General features: G+C 47.6%; 1 protein-coding gene across 2 annotated transcripts in view; it reads right to left on the bottom strand.

Moving 5' to 3' along the window:
- The window catches only part of MAST1 (microtubule associated serine/threonine kinase 1), a 29,027-nt gene that overhangs the window by 8,024 nt on the left and 153 nt on the right, over positions 1-20,850 (bottom strand). For both annotated transcript variants that reach the window (XM_080675187.1, XM_080675186.1), the window contains exons 2-12: positions 19,119-19,207; positions 18,626-18,701; positions 16,582-16,660; positions 13,766-13,926; positions 13,581-13,656; positions 13,201-13,410; positions 9,175-9,276; positions 8,963-9,095; positions 8,817-8,884; positions 3,220-3,305; positions 2,923-3,131 (exon numbers count right to left, since the gene is read on the bottom strand). In XM_080675187.1, the coding sequence (XP_080531313.1) occupies positions 2,923-3,131; positions 3,220-3,305; positions 8,817-8,884; positions 8,963-9,095; positions 9,175-9,276; positions 13,201-13,410; positions 13,581-13,656; positions 13,766-13,926; positions 16,582-16,660; positions 18,626-18,701; positions 19,119-19,207 (1,289 nt within the window). The remainder of the gene's footprint in view (positions 1-2,922; positions 3,132-3,219; positions 3,306-8,816; positions 8,885-8,962; positions 9,096-9,174; positions 9,277-13,200; positions 13,411-13,580; positions 13,657-13,765; positions 13,927-16,581; positions 16,661-18,625; positions 18,702-19,118; positions 19,208-20,850) is intronic.

Consider the following 20,850-nt stretch of genomic DNA (forward strand, 5'->3'; position numbering starts at 1 on the left):
GAGGTTTGGTGGGTATCAAACACTGCCTGCTTATCAACTGAGTATGGGAACACTGCCCTTAATCTCCTGGAGTTTGAATCTTGAATGTCTTGTGCCTTAAAATGTAGATTCCTGGTTCCCACCAGATTTACTGTGATCAGTATTCATATTTTAGGCTCCCCCAATATGCATTCCTCCTTTTTCTTACAAGGACCAGATTTCTTTCCAAGTGCAGCAGCAAACCCAAGGTGCTCAGCCCTCCAACTTTTCACTCTCCCCTCTCCCCAAAGATTGCTAAACTAGCAGGATGTAAGTGGGATCTGCTGGATGGCACCTCACTGTATCAAGGCCTGTCTAAAGGGAAGCCCACACATGGGAGAGCAGAGCCAAGAAATGGAGAGATTCCTGATGATGGTTTGAGCATCTGGATACAGCCATTTCTGAAGGCAACATGAGTGTTTTGATCACAAGTCATTAAATCAATCTTTCTTTCTTTCTTTCTTTCTTTCTTTCTTTCTTTCTTTCTTTCTTTCTTTCTTTCTTCCATCTTTCTTTCTTTTTTTTTGTGCCAGAAAACTGATGATCAGACCTAGGAATGAAGCCTAGGAATCTGCATCTGGCCACAACCCAGGTAATATTGACACATACTTACAGAGAACAAAGCTGGCTTGACTTCCAAATGAGACTTTGAGGCTGGGCCTTGTTCAGGAGGCCCGAGAATGCACACTTACTGTGTGCTCAACTCATCAAAGAGATCCCGATTCCACCCACTTCTCTCCTCTGCATGACCTTGGACCCATGCAGTTGCCTCCATCTTGGTCTCCCTCTTCTGCCCTCCACACAGCAGCTAAATAAATAGCCTTAAACGTAAGTCAGACCATGTCAACTTTGCTTAAAACCCTCCAGTGGCTGCCTGTTGCAATTTGGCATGAAACCCAATGCATTACAGGCTCTGCAGGCCCTGCATGCTTAACCCCCTACCTCTCCATCTTTATCTACCCCTACCCTCCCTCTCACCTGCTCACTTGATTCCAGTTCCATTGCTGCTCCTCAAAACAGCGATTTTCAACCTTTTTCATCTCATGGCACATATAAACTAATAACTAAAATTCTTCAGCACACCAAAAAATGTCTATTTTTGCCAACCTGACAAATACAAATAGGTATAATTTTGCTTCATTCATACCAAACAGCCATTGTTGTTCTGGCTGTAGTCACCTTTTTATTTGACAATCTAACAGAAAAAAAAGAGGTCAGTGCCACCTTACAGTTATGCCACTCCTACACCTTAGTCAACCATCCATTCATTCAACAGATAACCCCTCATTGTCTCCCTTATGCCATGTGCTGTGCTAGATGCTGGTGGCACAGTGGGGGCCAGACAGGCCCAGAATATAACCTCCATGAGAGAGAGGTGCACCTGTCTGGCCCCCACTGTGCCACCAGCACCTAGCACAGCACATGGCATAAGGGAGACAATGAGGGGTTATCTGTTGAATGAATGGATGGTTGACTAAAGTGTAGGAGTGGCATAACTGTAGCTCCATGACATCATGTGTGTATCCTAATAACCATAGTATGTGTGGGTTTGGGCAATGATATAATAATATTTGGATAACTCTAAGAATAAGTGGTTGGATAAACATGAAAAATATATACATTGGTGGTTGGGTGAATGGCTAGATGGCTGGATAAACTGATGGATGAATTGTAGATGAATGTGTGGATAGAGATAGCTAGATGAGATGGCTGCTAGGATGAATAATAAAAATACAGATAGTAGCCCTAACCGGTTTGGCTCAGTGGATAGAGCGTCGGCCTGCGGACTGAAGGGTCCCAGGTTCGATTCCGGTCAAGGGCACGTACCTTGGTTGCGGGCACATCCCCAGTAGGAGGTGTGCAGGAGGCAGCTGATCGATGTTTCTCTCTCATCGATGTTTCTAACTCTCTCTCCCTCTCCCTTCCTCTCTGTAAAAATTCAATAAAATATATTTTAAAAAATACAGATAGTAAATGGATGGATGGATGGGTGGATGGTGGATTAATAAATAGATAAATAGGTATTGGTAGATGGATGGATGGTGTGTAAGTGGGTGAATAAATTGATGAATGAATAAATGGCCAGACATATAAAAAGATGGGTGAATGAAAAATAGATGTGCAACATAGAGTGCATCTAAAATAAAACTATGGACTTCAGTTAATAATGTATCAATATTGGTTCATAAATTATAACAAATGTACCACACGAATGCAAGTTGTAAATAATAGGGAGACTGGAGGAAAGGGGTATGCGGGAACTCGATGTACTTTCTAATTACTTAGTCTGGAAACCTAAAACTGCTCTAAAAAATGAAGTCTATTACTTTTTTTAAAAAAATAGATGTATAATAGCCCTAGCCAGTTTGGCTCAGTGGGTAGAGCATCAGCCTGAGGACCGAAGGGTCCAGGATTTGATTCCGGTCAAGGGCATGTGTCTCATATCTCGGTTGCAGGCTCCTCCCTGGCCCGGGCCCTGGTCAGTGCCCGTGCAGGAGGCAACCAACCAATGTGTTTCTCTCACATCGGTATTTCTCTCTGTCTTCCCCTCTCTCTAAAAAACCAATGGAAAAATATCCACGGGTGAGGATTAAAAAAAAAAAAAAAAGATGTATAATGGATAAACAGATGTATGGGTGGAAAAACAGATGGATTAGCAAATGAATAGATGGAAGAATGGATGGATAAATGGATAATTGGATGGATGTTTCTATATTGAATAAAATGAAAACAGATAAACTAAATAGATGGCTGGATAGAAATAAACAGATGGAATGGATGGTCAATGACTGGATGGATAAATAGGTGGAGAGTCAATATGGTGACTGGGGCTCAGGCAGGCCACTCAGCAGCCCTGACCAGCGTGAACCTCCCTGCTCCCTACAGCTCTGCAGGCAGCCACACCTTCCACGTACTCCATGACCATGCAGAGGTGGCGCCGGGTCTCAAAGGAGCAGAACATGCTGACCACAAAGGGGTTCTCAGCAAAGGTGAGGATGTCGCGCTCCACAAACGCCTGCTGGATCTGGTTGCGCAGGATCAGGTTCTGCTTGTTGATCTTTTTCATTGCGAAGCGCTGCCTCGTGTCCCGGTGCCGCACCAGGTAGACAGCGCTGCAGGGGGAGAGAGCGAGGACCGGCCATCACCTCGAGACACCCGGCCTCCGCTACCCTCCCCCTGCCAGAGCCCCAGGTGGCTCACCCGTAAGCACCATTGCTAATGAGTTTGATGGTGTCAAAGTCATTCTCTCCAGGCGGTTTCTTAACCTTGGTGGAGCTGCTGCGGCCCTGAAGGGGAAAGGTGAGACCACCACCATCATCATGGTAAGAGGGAGACTCTTGTTATCCCATTATCCATGGGGAAACCGAGGCAGGGTGGGGATGCATCCTTCATCCCAGTGCCACAGTGAGGAAGCAACAAAATCAGGACTTGAACCCAAGACTGTCTGACTTTGAAGCTATATTCCCAACTTTTTTCCATTAGGAAAGACGCCTACAAAATAATCACCCTAATATAGAAAGAACTCCCAGAAATCCATAACTAGAAGCCTAACAATTGAAGAGAAAAAATAGGCAAGATCTGTGAACTAGAATTTAGAGCTCTTAACCATATGAAAAGATGCTCAACCACACATATAATGTCAGAGGGCAAATTAAAACTACCCAAGATACCATTTTTCATCTAGCTGATTGGCAAAAGGATAAAAAAGAAAAAAATCCAAAAGGCTGACACACTCTGTAGGTAAAGTTGTGAAGAAACAGGTATTTTTATACCTTGCTTTTGAAAGAATACATTGGTATAACCCCCACAGAAGGTACTTTTGTGTATATAGAATTATAAATGTACATTCCCTTTGATCCAGCAATTTCACTTTTGAAATAATTCTACATAGGCTTGCATATGTGAAAATGACATATGTACTACCTTGCTCATTGCAAATATTAGAAACAATTGACATGTTCATCGATAGGAAATTGGTTATATAAACACATGGGCATTTGAATAAAGGAATATTGTGACCCAATTAAAAAGAATGGGAAATTGCCCAGCCAGCATGGCTCAGTGGTTGAGCATTGACCTATGAACTAGGAGGTCAAGGTTCGATTCCCGGTCAAGGCTTGGGATTGAGGACTCATTTCCCAGTAGGGGGTGTGCAGGAGGCAGCCGATCAATAATTCTCTCTCATCATGGATGTTTTTATCTCTCTCTCCCTCTCCTTTCCTCTCTGAAATCAATAAAAATATTTTTTAAGCCGAAACCGGTTTGGCTCAGTGGATAGAGCGTCGGCCTGCGGACTGGGGGGTCCCGGGTTTGATTCCGGTCAAGGGCATGTACCTTGGTTGCGGGCACATCCCCAGTGGGGGGTGTGCAGGAGGCAGCTGATGGATGTTTCTCTCTCATCGATGTTTCTGGCTCTCTATCCCTCTCTCTTCCTCTCTGTAAAATATCAATAAAATATATTTAAAAAAATATATTTTTTAAAAAATCAGAATTCTATCAGCATATTGATTCAGAAACTTCTCCCAAGTATTTTATTAGGTGGCGGGGGAAAGCAAATAATAATATGTACTGTATGCTTTTGTATTAAAAAAGTGGCAAAATAGCCAAAACCGGTTTGGCTCAGTGGATAGAGCATCGGCTTGCGGACTCAAGGGTCCCAGGTTCGATTCCGGTCAAGGGCATGTATCTTGGTTGCGGGCACATCCCCAGTAGGGGGCGTGCAAGAGGCAGCTGATCGATGTTTCTCTCTCATCGATGTTTCTAACTCTATCCCTCCTCTCCCTTCCGCTCTGTAAAAAATCAATAAAATATATTTTAAAAAAAAAAGAGTTATAAAAAAGTGGCAAAATAGAACTATGTAATCATATTTGGGAAGTACTCAGCAACACATATACTAATAATATCTGAGGGACACATAGGGCAGTAAAGGACAAGGGTGGATCTAAGATTTTTCACTGTCTACCTTTTTAGAAAATTATTTTTATTTTTCTTGGGGACAAAGAGATTATGAACATAAATATTACACAAAAAGGTCTATGAGATTAAAAAAATAATGAGCCCTGGCCAGTGTGGCTCAGTTGGTTAGCATAGTCCTGTGCACTGAAAGGTCAACAGCTCGATCCCTGGTCAGGGCAAATACCCAGTTGTGGGTTTGATCCTGGTGGAGGTGCAGGCTCAAGGCAACTGATTGATGTTTCTCTCTCACATCAGTGTTTCTCTCTCCCCCCCTTCTCTCTCTCAATCAATAAAAACATATTTTTTAAAAATATTGAACTGATATGTTCCTAAGAATGTAGCCTAAACCTTCCTTGGGGCAGTCTCACAGGCAACAGCTGTGAATAGCCAAACACAGGGCATCATCTATATATATATATATATATATATATATATATATATATATATATATATATATATATAATTATATATATATATGCCCAGCAACCGGAATGGCAGAACAACCGGAACGATCGGTGGCTATGACATGTACTGTGGCAGCCAACTGGCCTGATCTGGGCCTCAATCGCTCCCCGCCCCACACCCGCATCTGCCCTCCCCACATTGGCCCAGCCCCCATTGGGCCCCCAACACCCTGATTATGGGCAGGGCCAGCCAGCCAACCTACCACGGCCCCTCCCCCCCGCTGGCCCGGCCCAATGGGGCCCCCATTGGGGTGGGCCAGCTAGACCCTACCTGTGAACAAATTCATGCACCGGGCCTCTAGTGTACTATAAGTTTAGTGGCTTCACGCAGAAATTGGTGGGAGCATAGGCTTCTGATGCCTATAACCGGAAGGGATTAAAGTCTGTGGTTTCCACAGAAGCACTGCCACATCATATTCGCCACACCAACTTCTGATCTTACTGCATATGATTATGCCTGGAAAAACAAAGTTCCAGGACTGCAGAAAATTTTCCAGAACTCTATGGTGTGCCCATCCACCTAAAATGATGCCTGCCTGAACAAATGTTCACCAGACCACCAAGGCATGACAGTGGTAGGCCTCATCTCCCTCTTCACAGCCCAGAAACAAATGAGTTAGGCTGCAAAGAACTGGTTCCTTTTTGGCATAAAACCTTTGAATTTTTATGGTTTCTGTAAAAAATTTTTTTTTTACTTGAATGGCTTGCTTAACATTTTGCAAGAAAAAATGAAGATAATAAGACAATATTTTGGTTTGTTTATGAAAAGAACCTGGCCTGAAAGAGCTAATTGGACAGTTAAAACTAATGTTCAAAGAAATGCTGCGGTTCTTCGAGTTGATGCAGCTGATTTCCCTGGAGACTGCATATAGGCTTATTTATTTATTTATTTATTTTTTTGTTAATCCTCGCCTGAGGATATTTTTCCATTGATTTTTAGAGAGAGTGGAAGGAAGGGGGAGAGACACACAGAGAGAAATATCAATTGGTGGCCTCCCGAATGCATCCCAACCCGGGGCAGGGATCAAACCTGCAACAAAGGTATGTGCCCTTGACCGGAATCGAACCTGGGACCCTTCAGTCCACAGGCCAAGGCTCTATCCACTGAGCCAAACTAGCTAGGGCTGCATATGGGCTTATTAACAGCAGTTTGTGCTGAGGTCCTTGGGGACTAATGGTGGCGTTTTTGAGCATGGGGTGCAGAAGCCTTTCTGGATTTGGATATGTCTGAGGAAGGAAGACAAAAGCCAAGGCCAGGTGCATGAGACAAGGGGTTTGAGTTTGTAGTTACCTTGGGGAGTTTTCCATCTTGTAGTAAAATGTTCATAGAAATTATGGGCAGCATACCTCTATCCACTGGATAGTTTGTTTCAAAGGGATATTGCCTCATCTCAGACCTTTAGTGAAATTTCATGTGTAATTATTATGTATTTATTCCACCATGGGAACAGAACACCTGTTTCATGTTGTATTTTAGGCCAATGCCTATTTTATTAATGCAGCTGTGATACAAACTCTCCTTTATCTTTTAAAAATGTTATGACTTTTAAGTTATAACTTTGGTTGTGGAATACATGAATGAAAAAAAAAAAAGGTAGCCTAAAAATATCTGACAGAATTATAGGGAGAAATAGCTCAAAACAAGGATTTAACACATATCTCAGAAACTATGAGATCAATCAGGAGAAAGGAAAAAAAGAATAGGGAGATGGAAGATTTGATTCACTCAATTAGCAAGTTTGATTAAATGGATATGTAGAATCCTACAAACAACAATTAAAGATAAATACCTTTTTAGAGTTTTAGACTTTTGAGTGATGTCATTCCATTACCTATTCAAAAAATTAAACAAATGGCATGTATAGTGAGATTCTTTTAAATATATATATATTTACATATATATAGGAAAGGGGTGTGTGTGTGTGTGTGTGTGTGTGTGTGTGTATGTATGTTAATAGATACAATCTGAAACAAATGCCTAAATGCCTTCAGGGGCGAGGCAGGCCAGGTGGAGGCCATGGGTGACTGGGGGCAGGTACCCCATATCATAGGGCAGCCCAAACTCAGTGCCAGCTGGTCCCACCATAGTGTTGTTAGAACTTCTGATTTTTTTTTTTTTCAAAAGAAGGCCCAACCCCAGATTTGAGGCAAAAATCTTCTGATTTCTATGTTTTGCTTCAAAGTTTTGAAAAACACTAGATAGTTTAGACGAAGCGCACGCATGGCCTATGGCAGATAGTTTCTACTAGACATTTGAAACATCTGCCAAAGTGTGGCTGGCCTGGCAGTGGGATTGTGGCATATTTTACTACACTGAGCTCTTAGCACAGAAAGACGCTCAACTCACTCAAAACCCCATGTATGGTTCCTCCATAAATTAAACAAATAATTACCCTATTGCCCAGCAATTCCACTGCTAGGTATATACCAAAAGAATTGAAACAGTTGTTCAAGACAAATACTTGTACACAAATGTTCACAGCAGCACTATTTACACAACAGCCAAAAAATGGAAGCAACCCCCATGTCCACCAGTGGACAATGGATAAACAAATATGGTATATCCATACAATGAAATAGTATCTACCTAATAAAAGAGTAACATGCTAATTGACTGTACCTTTGTGACACCCACCAGCCAATCAGGAGTGAGTATGCAAATTAACCCAACAAAGATGGTGGGTTAATTTGCATACGCAGGCACCAAGTGGCCGGGGGTGGGGCAGGACGCTTGCATCGTCGCCATGGCAACGACGCAGGCATTCTGCACCACCCCAGCTGCTCCAGGCCTCTGGGCAGTATGGGAAGGCAGGAAGGCGGCTCCAGGCCAGAGCTGAAAGGCTGCTCCGGCCAGAGCGAAGGCGATGCCGGCAGCCAGGGGAAGAAAGGCCCATTCTTGCACGAATCGTCGTGCATCGGGCCTCTAGTTCAGTCATAAAAAGGAATGAAGCACTGATTCATGCTACAACATGAATGAAACTTGAGAACACTTTGCCGACACAAAGGCCCACAGAGTGAATAATTCCATGTGTATGAGATGTTCAGAACAAGCGTATCCATGAAGACAGAAAGCAGGTCAGTGATTGCCATGAGCCAGGGGAGGGGAGATGGAGGATAACTGTTAATGGGTATATTTCCTTTCAGCGTGATGAAAATCCTCCAGGACTAGATAGAGGTGATGGCTGCACAAGTTGTAAATGTACTAAAAACACGAAATTGTTCGTTTTAAAATGGTTAAAGTGATAAATTTTATGTTATGTGTAATTTACCATAAAAAGAAAAAGGCCCATGGAGGAAGACCTATTATTAACCCATTTGACAAATGGGGAAACTGAGGCTCGGAGCAGAGATCAAAATATCTACCCGGCCTGGCCTTACCTCAGACAGGTCGTCCTGCTCTGGCGTGTTGGAGCCGCCACTGTCCTGTTCCTCCAGATGCACCACATCTAGGAAGGGACTGAGAGTGAGTGGAGGCTGGGGTCCCCGTGGATTCACCTCCAGTCCCCTGTGTCCCCAGCTGTCACCTGGAAAAGGGTCCCGGGTGAGGCCCAGCTGGCGGATGATATAACGAGGGATATCTGTCTTGACCAGGTGCCCCTCCTTGGCGTGGCCCTCGGCTGCTTCTAGCAAGTGGTAGAACTCCTCGGGGTTGAATTCCTGAGGCAGGGCAGGGGCGGGCTCGCGGTGGGCTCGGAGGGGCCCCCGCCAGCCCCCTCCCCTCTCCCAGCCCCCTCACCAGGCATTCCAGCAGCCTTGCAGGGCGAGAGATGATAATGAGCAGTTTCTTCACCAACTGGGTGACGAAGGCCACCTCCAAGCTCTCAGAACGTTCATAAGCCTGGGAAGGGGAGCACAAATGTGGTTGGCCTGGGGGTGGGATTGTGGCAAATTTTACACAAGCCCTGCCTCAGCCAATCCCACTGGCTACACACTGCTACTGTTGTCCCATTTTATAGGTGAGAAAACCGAGGCGCAAGCCTCACAGTAAAAAGAATGATCACTATTATTATAGTAGGCACTGTCCAAACACCTTCACTCATTCAATTCATGTTCAGAGCAGCCCTATCATGTGAGCTGAGTTAGAATCCCTCTGACTGACTGGCTCTCCCCTCAGATCCCCGAGTGGCTCTCTACTTCTCCTTCAGGTTGCCACATGGTTGTCACCTCCATGCAACGGAATGGCACTGGGAACACAGAGAAAGATTCCTGCCTTCCTGGGGTTCATACCCTAGGATGGGAGATGGACAGGAACATAAAACAAACCAATCAAGGAAGTCAATGATTTCCGCTGATGCTTAAGGCTATGAAGCAAACAGAACAGGGCAAGCGGATGGAGTTCATCTCCCCACCCCAATCTACAATTGCACCCCACTTCCTGGCAGCACCTCAATCACCATTACCCTATTCCTTTTTCTATCACATGAAGACCCTTCCAACAGGTCACATACTAGCTTTTCTATCATGCTCATCAGGGTGAGGGGGAAGAGGCACGCACCTTGGCACCAAAAACCTTACTCTTCAAGATCACTAACACTTAGCCCTAACTGGTTTGGCTCAGTGGATAGAGCGTCGGCCTGCGGACTGAAAGGTCCCGGGTTCGATTCCGGTCAAGGGCATGTACCTTGGTTGCGGGCACATCCCCAGTGGGAGGTGTGCAGGAGGCAGCTGATCGATGTTTCTCTCTCATCGATGTTTCTAGCTCTCTATCCCTCTCCCTTCCTCTCTGTGAAATATCAATAAAATATATTAAAAAAAAAAAAGATCACTAACACTTTAATGCGATATTTGAAAAATCGAAATAAATGCAAAAAACGCGTGACAAGCAAAAGAGCAAAATTTAAATATGGACAGGATGCAATGAGTGCTGTGCACAGGCATATTGGAGCTTGAAGCAAAAGGGAAAGTAAGTGACACTCTATGTGGGCTTTTAAAATCTTTAATGGTTTTTATAAAAATGTTATTATTGATAAGTTTGTTTCCACTAAAACCAGGAAAGTAAAAGTATAACAAATTCTGGTTTAATTATAAATAAAATATTTAACCTAAAACAATGTTAAGGGATGCGGGCTTGATCCCCAGTAGCGGGAGTGCAGGAGACAGCCGATCAATGATTCTCTCTCATCATTGATGTTTCTTTTTTTAAATATATTTATATTAATGTCAGAGAGGAAGGGAGAGGGAGAGAGGGAGAGAAACATCAATGAGGAGAATCACTGATCGGCTGCCTCCTGCATGCCCCCCACTGGGGATCGAACCCACAACCAGGGTATGTGCCCTTGACTGGAATCGAACCTGGGACCCTTCAGTCTGCAGGCCAACGCTCTATCCACTGAGCCAAACCAGCTAGGGCAAATCATATTGATGTTTCTATCTCTCTCTCCCTCTCCCTTCCTCTCTGAAATAAATAAAAATAGATTAAAAACAAATAAATAAATACCTACTAGATTGTTTTAATATACCTACTTTGCAGCTTCTTCAGTAATTACTTTAATGTTCTGGGGGCTGGGGGGAATTAATCACATGCCTCATCCTAGTCCCAGCCCTGATGCCTATTGTTTATCTTCTGTTTCTTCCTGCTAGAATGTCAGCTCCCCTAGGGCAGGGACTCTTCAGCTTCTAGGTCAGTGCTGGCCTCAGACTAGGTTCTTCTTTTTTTTTTTTTTTTAAATATATTTTATTGATATTTCACAGAGAGGAAGGGAGAGGGAGAGAGAGATAGAAACATCGATCAGCTGCCTCCTGCACACCTCCCACTGGGGATGTGCCCGCAACCAAGGTACATGCCCTTGACCGGAATCGAACCTGGGACCCTTCAGTCCGCAGGCTGACGCTCTATCCACTGAGCCAAATCGGTTTCGGCCAGACTAGGTTCTTAATAAATATTTGTAGCATTAAAGAATGAGTGAATCCCCTTTTTATAGCAGAAGGCACAGAGAGGTTACGTGACTTCGCAAAGGCTGCAGAGTAAATAAGCAATGAGCTGGGTGTGAACATATGCTGTTTGAAGTCTGTGCTCTTGACTCCTATGGACCTAGTGGCAAAATCCAAACTCAAATCAGATTTGATGCCAAAGTATGTAATTATACCAACATGTTGTCCTTCAGCAGAGGGCTAGGAGCCCAGAGCCCTATATTCTGGTCCTTATAACCTTATCCAACCTCATCTTCTCAAAATAGTACAGTCACTTGGCTTCTGCACTCCTGGAATTTCCCAAACTGCCTCCTCACCTCAGGGCCTTTGTATGTGCTGCACAACCTGCTCAACACACATTCCTCCCAGCTTTTTTTTTTATAGCTGCCACTTCCTCATTATTCTTCTTCCAATTTCAAAGCCACCTCCTCCAGGGAGGCCTCCTGGACCTTACAAGGAAAGCCCTAACACTCCATCTGGTTGCCCTATTCTTTTTTTTTTTTTTTTAATATATTTTATTGATTTTTCACAGAGAGGAAGGGAGAGGGATAGAGAGCAAGAAACATCAATGAGAGAGAAACATCGATCAGCTTCCTCCTGCACACCCCCTACTGGGAATGTGCCCGCAACCGAGGTACATGCCCTTGACTGACATCGAACCTGGGACCCTTCAGTCCACAGACCGACGCTCTATCCACTGAGCCAAACCAGTCAGGGCTGATTGCCCTATTCTATTTGCTTCATAGCCTTAAACATCAGCTAAAATCATTGACTCCCTTGATTTGTCTGTTTTCCTATTCCTGCCCATCTCCCATACTAGGATATCAACCCCAGCAAAGCAGGAATCTTTCTCTGGTTTGTTCACTGTTGTGTTCCCAGTGCCCTAGCACAGTGTCCAGCACACACTAGATGTTCAAAAAATGCTATGCATTATCATTGAATGGGGGCATCACCTTGTTTACTTTCATTTATTCATCCATTTATTTAATCAACATTTATTGACCGCGTACTACGTGCAGGGCAATCAGGATACAACCGTGAACAAACAGGCAATTTCATCACCCACCTGTGGGACTGATATTGGAGTAGGTAAGACAAGAAATAAGATAAGAAAAAACAGACATTATGACGGATGGTGCTAAGTGCTAAGGTAAAATCTTAAAGAGACAGTGGGTGGTGAGTGTGAGCAGAGTTTGACATTTTATTTTATTTATTTATTTATTTATTTTACTGGTTTCAGAGAATAGGGTAGAGGGAGAGAGAGAGAGAAACATCAATGATAAGAATCATTGATCGGCTGCCTCCTGCTGAATCAAACCTGGGACTTCAGCCTGCAGGCCAGCCCTCTATCCACTGAGCCAAATTGGCTAGGGCCAGAGTTTGACATTTTAACTAGACGGGTCTAAAAAGCCAACCTGAGCCCAGCCAGCTTGGCTCAGTGGTGAGCATTGACCTATGAACCAGGAGGTCATGGTTTGAATCCTGGCACATGCCTGGGTTTCTGGGTCCTTCTCCAGTAGGGCGTGCAGGAGGCAGCCAATCAATGATTCTCTCTCATCATTGATGGTTCCATTCTTCTCTCCCTCTCCCTCTCTGAAATCAATAAAAATATATCTAAAATATTAAAAATAAAAAGCCGACATGAGAAGGTGACAGTAAAGACCTAAAGGAGGTTAAATACCTACTTTCCTCACCAGGACCATGTCCTTCTTTTCCACCCCTGAATCCTCAGCTCCCCACCAGCACCTAGAACGTGTTAGGAGCCCCGCGAGCGGGTGTGGGGTAAAGGATGGCATTGGCCTGATTTTGGGGTGCAGAGTCTGGGATGGGGCTGGCCTCCCCGAGCACTCACATCCTGCAGTAGCTTCTCTAGGTTCTCCTGCAATTCGTAGAAGTAGACGGTGGTGATGAGGCCATCGCGGGACTTGGTCAAGCAGTCCCGGGCCAGCTCGATGATCTGGTGGTGGATAAAGCTGAGCACGCCATCGGCCAGCGGCAGCACGCTGTCAGGTTCATAGGCGCGGGTGAAGTCACGCAGCTTCTCCTCCATCTGCGCGGTGGCCTGCGGGAGGAGGGAGGCCAGGCAGCGTGAGCGCGCGGGGCTGGGCTTAGCCCAAGGGTGGCCGCAGGAGCCTGCGCTGAGCGCGCCGGCCACCAGGGGACGCGCGGAGCTAAGGCGAGCAGTGCTGCGGCCGCCCAGCCTCCCCACAGCTGCCTCCGACCCCGCCTCACCTTCGGGAACCTCTCCTTGTAGACGTGGTTCATCATCACGATCTCGTTGTCATAAGAGGAGGGGGAGCGCCCGGGGCTGTAGGAGAGAAGCCCATCCTGTCCAGTCCTCTGCCTGTTCACGGGGACTGGGGTCTCACAGTGCACAAGCCCCCAGACTCGCTTGGAGTTGGGGGATGCCGGCCCACCTGAGGCTCCTCGAGCGGGGCCGCACAGCTGGGGAGCGGCGGCCGCCATCCTCATCCGTGATGCTCTCGGTGCTGCCGAAGTGTTTGGAGAGGAAGTGGAGCTCGTCCACGGTGGGCTGGTAGGGCAGCTGGTGGAGGCGCTCCTGGGAGGAGCAGGAAGACTGGGGGAGGGGCAGAACAAGGGTCAGAGCTACTGCGGGGCCCCTAAGATCTTGGGACCCTGGACTCGGATTCCTGGGGTGGATGGACTACTGGCAAGGTTGGTATTAGGACCTGATTAGGACTATGATCCGGGATGTCCCAGGGCCCAGGTTGGGACTCCAGGCAACAGAGGGATGAGGACAGACACGGATAACAGTAACACAGACATAGATATGACTAGAGAGAGCCTGTGAAAACCGGAGAGTCAAGTCACATTCCTTCTCTGTTCAGAACCCTCCATGGCTCCCACTTGACTCAGAATGAACACTAAAGTCCCTCCCACACCCCACAAGGTTCTGCACTAACATCTGGCCCTGTCTCTCGGTCTTCACCTCTGCCCACTCTCCCCCCTTACTTGCTCTATTCCAGCCACAGAGCTATGGCTTCCTGTTTCTTTTCTTTTTTTCAGAGAGGAAGGGAGAGCGAGCGAGCGAGCGAGCGAGAGAGAGAGAGAGAGAGAGAGAGAGATCAATGATGAGAGAGAATCACTGATCAGCTGCCTCCTGCACACCTCACATTGGGGATTGAGCCTGTAACCCAGGCATGTGCCCTGACTGGGAATCTAACCATAACCTCCTGGTTCATAGGTCGACTGGCTCAACCATGGAGTCATGCCAGTTGGGCTATGGCTTCCTGATAAACCTTGAACAAGGCAGACACTCCCCTGCCTCAGGGCCTTTGCACTGACTGTTCCCTCTGCCTGGAGCACATCTACTATGGATTAAAGGTCACCTCTCAGAGAGGCCTCCTCTGAACACACACCTATCTCTTCCTATGCTTGCCCTTGTTGTTTATTCTTGCTGTATTTATCTCCTGACTTATTACATCTTCATGTAAAAAGCCTTTCTATGACTTCCCCTTACATTTAGAATAAAATTCACCTCCCCGCCCTGGGCAATAGGCCCCAGCAAAATCAGGGTCTCAGCCTGTGTTACCTCGACTCCTGTACTTATTTATTTGTTATTACTGGCTGCTCTGGTTGAGGGCAAGGATTGGCTCCGCTTGGTCCTTGGTCAGGGCCTGGCATGCAGTCAGGACAAACACAGACCCACAGATATCACTGGAGAGACACAAGGACATCTACTTGATTCTGTAGGCAGAATCCTCTTTTTTTAAAAAAAATTTTTTTATTGATTTCAGAGAGGAAGGGAAAGGGAGAAAGAGCTAGAAACATCAATGATGAGAGAGAATCATTGATTGGCTGCCTCCTGCACACCCCCTACTGGGGATAGAGCCTGCAACCCAGGCCTGTGCCCCTGACTGGATTCAAACCTGGGACCCTTCAGTCCACAGGCCAATGCTCTATTCAGTGAGCCAAACCAGCTAGGGCCAGAATGCTCTTTTTAAACATCACATCACTCACTCCCCTGCCTAAAACTCCCTACCCCACCCTAACTGGTTTGGCTCAGTGGATAGAGCGTCAGCCTGCAGACTCAAGGGTCCCAGGTTCGATTCTGCTCAAGGGCATGTACCTTGGTTGCGGGCACATCCCCAGTAGGGCATGTGCAGGAGGCAGCTGATTGATGTTTCTCTCTCATTGATGTTTCTAACTCTCTCTCCCTCTACCTTCTTCTCTGTAAAAATCGATAAAATATACTAAAAACAAACAAAAACAAAAACAAAAAACCTCCCTACCCCATCAATATCTACTAAAATAAATTTTAAATGCACATAATCTATGGCCTACAAAAGCATAATGTCAAATAGTTCAGATTGAAATTTTAATATGCTAAAAAAAAAAAAAAGCCTTTCTATGATTTCCCCCTACATTTAGAATAAAATCCACCTCCCTGCCCTGGCCAACAGGCCCCAGCATAATCAGGGTGTTGGCCTGCCTCACCTCGACTCCTCTACTTCCAACCCAAAGTCCAACTGCACAAGGTTATTTTTAATTTTCCCAATGCAGCCAGTTCTCTGTTGTTTCCCATTCCTTGAACACCCTTCCCTCCCTTCCTCCACCTTCCAAATTCCTGCTGATCCTTCATCTTGGCTTCAATGTCAACTCTTCCAGGAAGCCTACTTGACTCTCCCCTAGCTAAGTCAGTTGCCGCCTCTCTGCTATCACTTCCCCTTATACTACTCCCATCACAGCTCCAATCCCCCACGTTGTAAATGCCTTCTTACTGGTCTATCTCCCTCCATGAGGGCTTTGTGAATCATTGGACCCTGCTCACCTTGTAGAGCTCACCCACCACATGACAGTCACATACTAAATGTCTGCTCAACAGCATTCCAGTGGATGGAGGAGCAAACCAGACACACAGGTAGAAAAGGGGGCAGATGGACAGAGGGACTTTGGGTATTGCAGTGGGTGAGCAAATGGGCTCTGGGTAAAGGGAAGACACTGGTCTTGGCTAGCTTTGGACACTTGGCAAATGGCTTCATGTCATTATCTGTAAAATAAGTTGGTGATGAATAGGATCCCCAAAACGTTATAGTGAGGGTAGAGAACAGGGCTGGGGGTGGAAGGGTGGGACCTGCAACTCACTAATAGATGGACAGGTGATTCTTCAAGGACAAGAAAAACCCAAAACACTCATGAAGGCCAGTCCAGCCGCTGGCCTGGGCATGGGCCTTTTGTTGGAAGATCCCCTGCCCACCCATACGACACTCACCGAGACAGTGGAGCTGGGCGTGTTGGTGCCATAGCCAGACGAAGGGAGCGAAGCCAGAGACCAACGGCGTCCGTCCGCCCTGGAATCCAGCCAAGGTGCTCAGAGGCTACCAGGTCCCACCAGTCCCCTCCACCTCTCAGGCTGTGAGAGAAGCCACTGGCCATGGCCAGGGCAGGGGCTGGGGAAGTATATCTGTGCTCTGAGATTCCTGAAGGCTCTCCAAGTCAAGGAGGTAAAGGGGAAGTCTTCTAGTCAGGCACCAGTCTCCTCTGCTCCTTCCCAGAACCCTCCTCTCCTGCCATACTTGGCCACACTGGCCCCCAGCAAGGACCCCAACGAGGACCAGAACAGCCCATTCAAAAAAGTAATCCCAGAGGACCCCAAAAATCAACCCCAGAGGATCTCCCCATGAGAAAGCTCACAGAAGCAGACCCCTTGGGTCTTCTCAGACATACACACACTAAAACAGGCTCTCACATCGGACACAGTCACTCTCCTGGCCATACCCACTAGTGTTAGTGTGACGTGTTCATGGACTGAGTCACACACTTTCACAGGTGAACCATACATGGACCCAAATATCACACTTTCCACCCTAACACAATTGCACTCGTAAAATCAGGCATCCAATCACATATACACATAGACACTTACAAAATCCCCAATACTTGCACTCTAATACACACACAGCTACACACTCCCTCACACACACTTTATCTACTCTTTTACATTCACACATACATTCAAGATACCCTCACGCACTGTCACACATTCAAACTCTCACACAGCCACACACTCATTCACACCCCCACACAGATTACACATTCACATGGAGACACACAGGGAGGTGCATATTCCATCACATATTCACAAACATTTACAACCCTACAGGTACACATACACATTCACACTCACACACGTTCACACACACATGCTGATACATATTCTCCATGGACACATGTGTAGGCACAGGCTGCTTCACATATTCACAACCTCACAAACTTACACTCCCACACATTGGCATACATCGATGGCACACTCACAAGGACACACTCCCACACACTGGACTCCTCCCTCCTTCCTCCTTCCAGGCACTGCCCTCGCTCAGCCCACCCTCCATGCAGGTGGCCACATTAGGCCCAATCTTGGAGTCATTTTCTGGTTTCCATTCCTCTCAGATGAATTCCACGGACAAGAGAGGCCTTCCTCCACTCTCCCCAGGGAAATGTCCTCTGGGCATGGGCCTTTGGGTTAGAAGATCCCCTGCCCACCCACTGTCCTCTGTCCTCACAGTCTCCTGTGACTCCCACACCACAGTCTTCGCTAGCCTCTGCAGTAATCCTGGCTCTCTGGCCTGCCACCCCAACTCAACTCTGAGGACAGAGGAGGTGTCGTTCCCCCTATGCTCACCTCCCAGAACACAGCATGTGTTCGGACAACGCTTTTAGAATGAGTCAAGTTCAAAGAAAAAGAGACCCCTCCAAACACACTGGTGACTCCCAGAAGTTTCTCTCCCAAATATTCAAGGAATCTCTCTGCCTCCGCCAATTTTGCCAGAGGCCCCAGAAAATGCATTTAGAGACACTCAGAAACACGCAGACACCCCCTCCCTAGAGGGAAACCTGAGATTCCTCCTCCTGGGCTCTCAAGAAATAGCCCTAGGCGCCCTCCCCCACAGTGGGGATCAAGAGTTTCTAGAAGGGCACCGCGTAGTCTGCGCTTGCGCACTTCATCTCTGTTGTCCCCCGTCCTGTTGCTATGGAAACACCTGGCCAGCAGCGCTAGGCGCGAAGCGGACCCAGGGCTTCCGCTGCTCAGCGAAGGAAACCCCTTCCCGCCCCGGATTTCGCACAGGCGGTTGGCCCCACCCTCTTATAGGCCCCGCCCCCAAGGCTGGGCGCTGGTTCCCGCTGGGACCTTGGGGCACTCAGCGGATCCCTCCGGTCCTGACTCAGGTCCAATTAGGAAGGGAACAGATGGCAGCCCAGACGGTGGGTGGGGAGAGTCCGACCAGGGTTCTGGGGCCCAGCGGACAGGGACTCACCTTCGGGAAGAGGCAAACGAGAAGTGGGCAGGGGTGTTGGGGGAGAAGTTGCGGGGGCTATCCAGGGGACTGCTACCTGTGTCAGGAAAGAGGGGGATCTTTAGGCTGGGCTGGGTGGCAACCCCATCAGACTACCTGATCCCCAAAGCGGGTTGCAGGCAGCAGCTATTCCCTCTTTACTCTAGTCCCAAATTGAGTGGGCCACGCCCCCTTAGCTGTGGCCCCGCCTTTCGAAGATGTTTTGGATATGGAGTTAGCACAGCCCCTTCAGGTCGATACTGCCATCCTCTGCCATAGCTACGCCCCTCAGGTATGGATCCTTCATTCTGCCCCATCCCCTTAACAATCTAGCTCCGCAAACCAATAACCGCCCTATTGCGGACTGCACGCTATCCTCTGTCCAGACTCGGCCCACCCCTCCTGCAGCATGAACACACCCCTCTCCTGTGGCCACGCCTCCTCTATTCTGGTCCACACCCACCACCTGTCTCACCCAAGTGTCCAGGCAGTGGGGAGTGGGGTCGCGGCAGCGTGGGCGAAGTGCTGGTCAGGATGAGGCTTTTCCGGTTGCTGGTACGGCAGCTGCAGGGAAGGGGAGGCAAAGGTGCCAGGCCGCAGCCCGGGGAGTTTTTGAGCCCAACCAGTCGCCCTCCTATTCTGGGAAGGGCCCCCAGAAAACTACTCAGAGGAGGAGACAGTCAAAGAGGATACAAGATTGAATGGAGGGGATGCAGGTGTGATGTGTGTGTGAAAGACATCCAGTGGGAACCATGTGTGACCATGTGGGGTATAGTTTCAGTCATGGAGTAATAGTCATGTTATCTATGTGACACTGCTGGAGATACCGAGTGTCTGTATATCTAGGTCTGTGCGAGACATGCTGTATCCATGTGTGGCAGGCACCCAGTGTGTGAGTTCAGCACTGGGCACATCCTAGTGTGACATCATGTGTGACAGTCCTTGTGTTTGACTTGTGTGACACAACCTGTACTTTTGTGTGTCTATATGACACAATGTGTAATGTCACTGGTGCATGATGGATATGCCAGTGTGTGCTGTAACATCTGCCTGATGCATGATTTCTGCTCCAGGCGTGCCTATGTCTTTATGCGGCAAAGTTTGTATGAGATGCTGTCCTTGTGTCTGCATGTGACATTCACCATGAGTGTCCACGAGTGGCATTTACTGTGTGTAGGTTTAACTCCCTGTGACACTGGGCATGTCTGAGCATGCCATTGTGTGTGACAATCCCTGTATGAGTCTTGCATGTGATAATGTGTGATATTGTGTATCTCATTCTCTGCAAGAGAACCTGTATCTATTTATTCTGGCATCCCTGTGACATAGCATGTGACATGCTTAGATGATATGTGTTGTAACACTGGATGCATGGATGTCATTGCCACGTGTGTCTGTGTGCATCTCTGTTAGCAAAATCATGTGTGTTACAGGTAATCATACAGGTAACATCTTATTTGGTGTACAAAATAGTGTACCTGTGGGTTTGTTATTGTGTGACATTGGGGGTGCCCCTGTGTGTCTGTGCAGGTCTCTGACCTATGGCCACTGGCTGGCTGGGTATGCGTGGCGCTTCCCGGATGTATCTGGGCCACTAGGGCTGTTGTGTGTATATGTGTGTGTGTCTTCATGTCCTACGTGATGCTGTGTGTCACTATTTTCTGTGTTGGGGGGAGTTTGTGCTATGATAAAAATACTCCGCCTTCTTTCTGCCCTTCAGGTTCAAGCTTCCGAGGAGGGAGCCCCCAGCCCCTAAATTCCTCTCAATCCCCCCACGCCGCCGCCGCCGCCGCAGTGACTGAGCATATGAGCCAGGCCTGAGCACGCGGCACGGGGGGTGGGGGTGGGGGAGAGGCCAGGCTTCGGCTATTGTTCTGAAGGTGCCAAGCCCCCACCCGCCCCTTCTTCCCTTACCCCCTCTGAGCTGCCAGAGCCCACAGCGCCAGCAGACAAAGGCACTGCAACCCCCGACCCAGAGCAGCCCCTTCCCCCCCATCGCAATCCTTTCCAGAGTACCCCCCAACCTCAACCCCACCATGCTCCCCATTCAGCCCCATCCCTGGCAGGAAGGCGCAGCGCGGGCACCTCTGGCGCAGCTGGACCGGGTGCAGGGTCCCGGGCCCCGCCCTGCGGTAGCGTCTGGAGGGGCGGCTTGGGTGGGGGAGGGCCGGGTCAAGGTTTGGAGTACGGATGGGGGGGGGGTCTAC

This window comes from Plecotus auritus (genome assembly GCF_963455305.1).
Source record: "Plecotus auritus genome assembly, chromosome: 6".
In the NCBI taxonomy this organism is placed as follows: Eukaryota; Metazoa; Chordata; class Mammalia; order Chiroptera; family Vespertilionidae; genus Plecotus; species Plecotus auritus.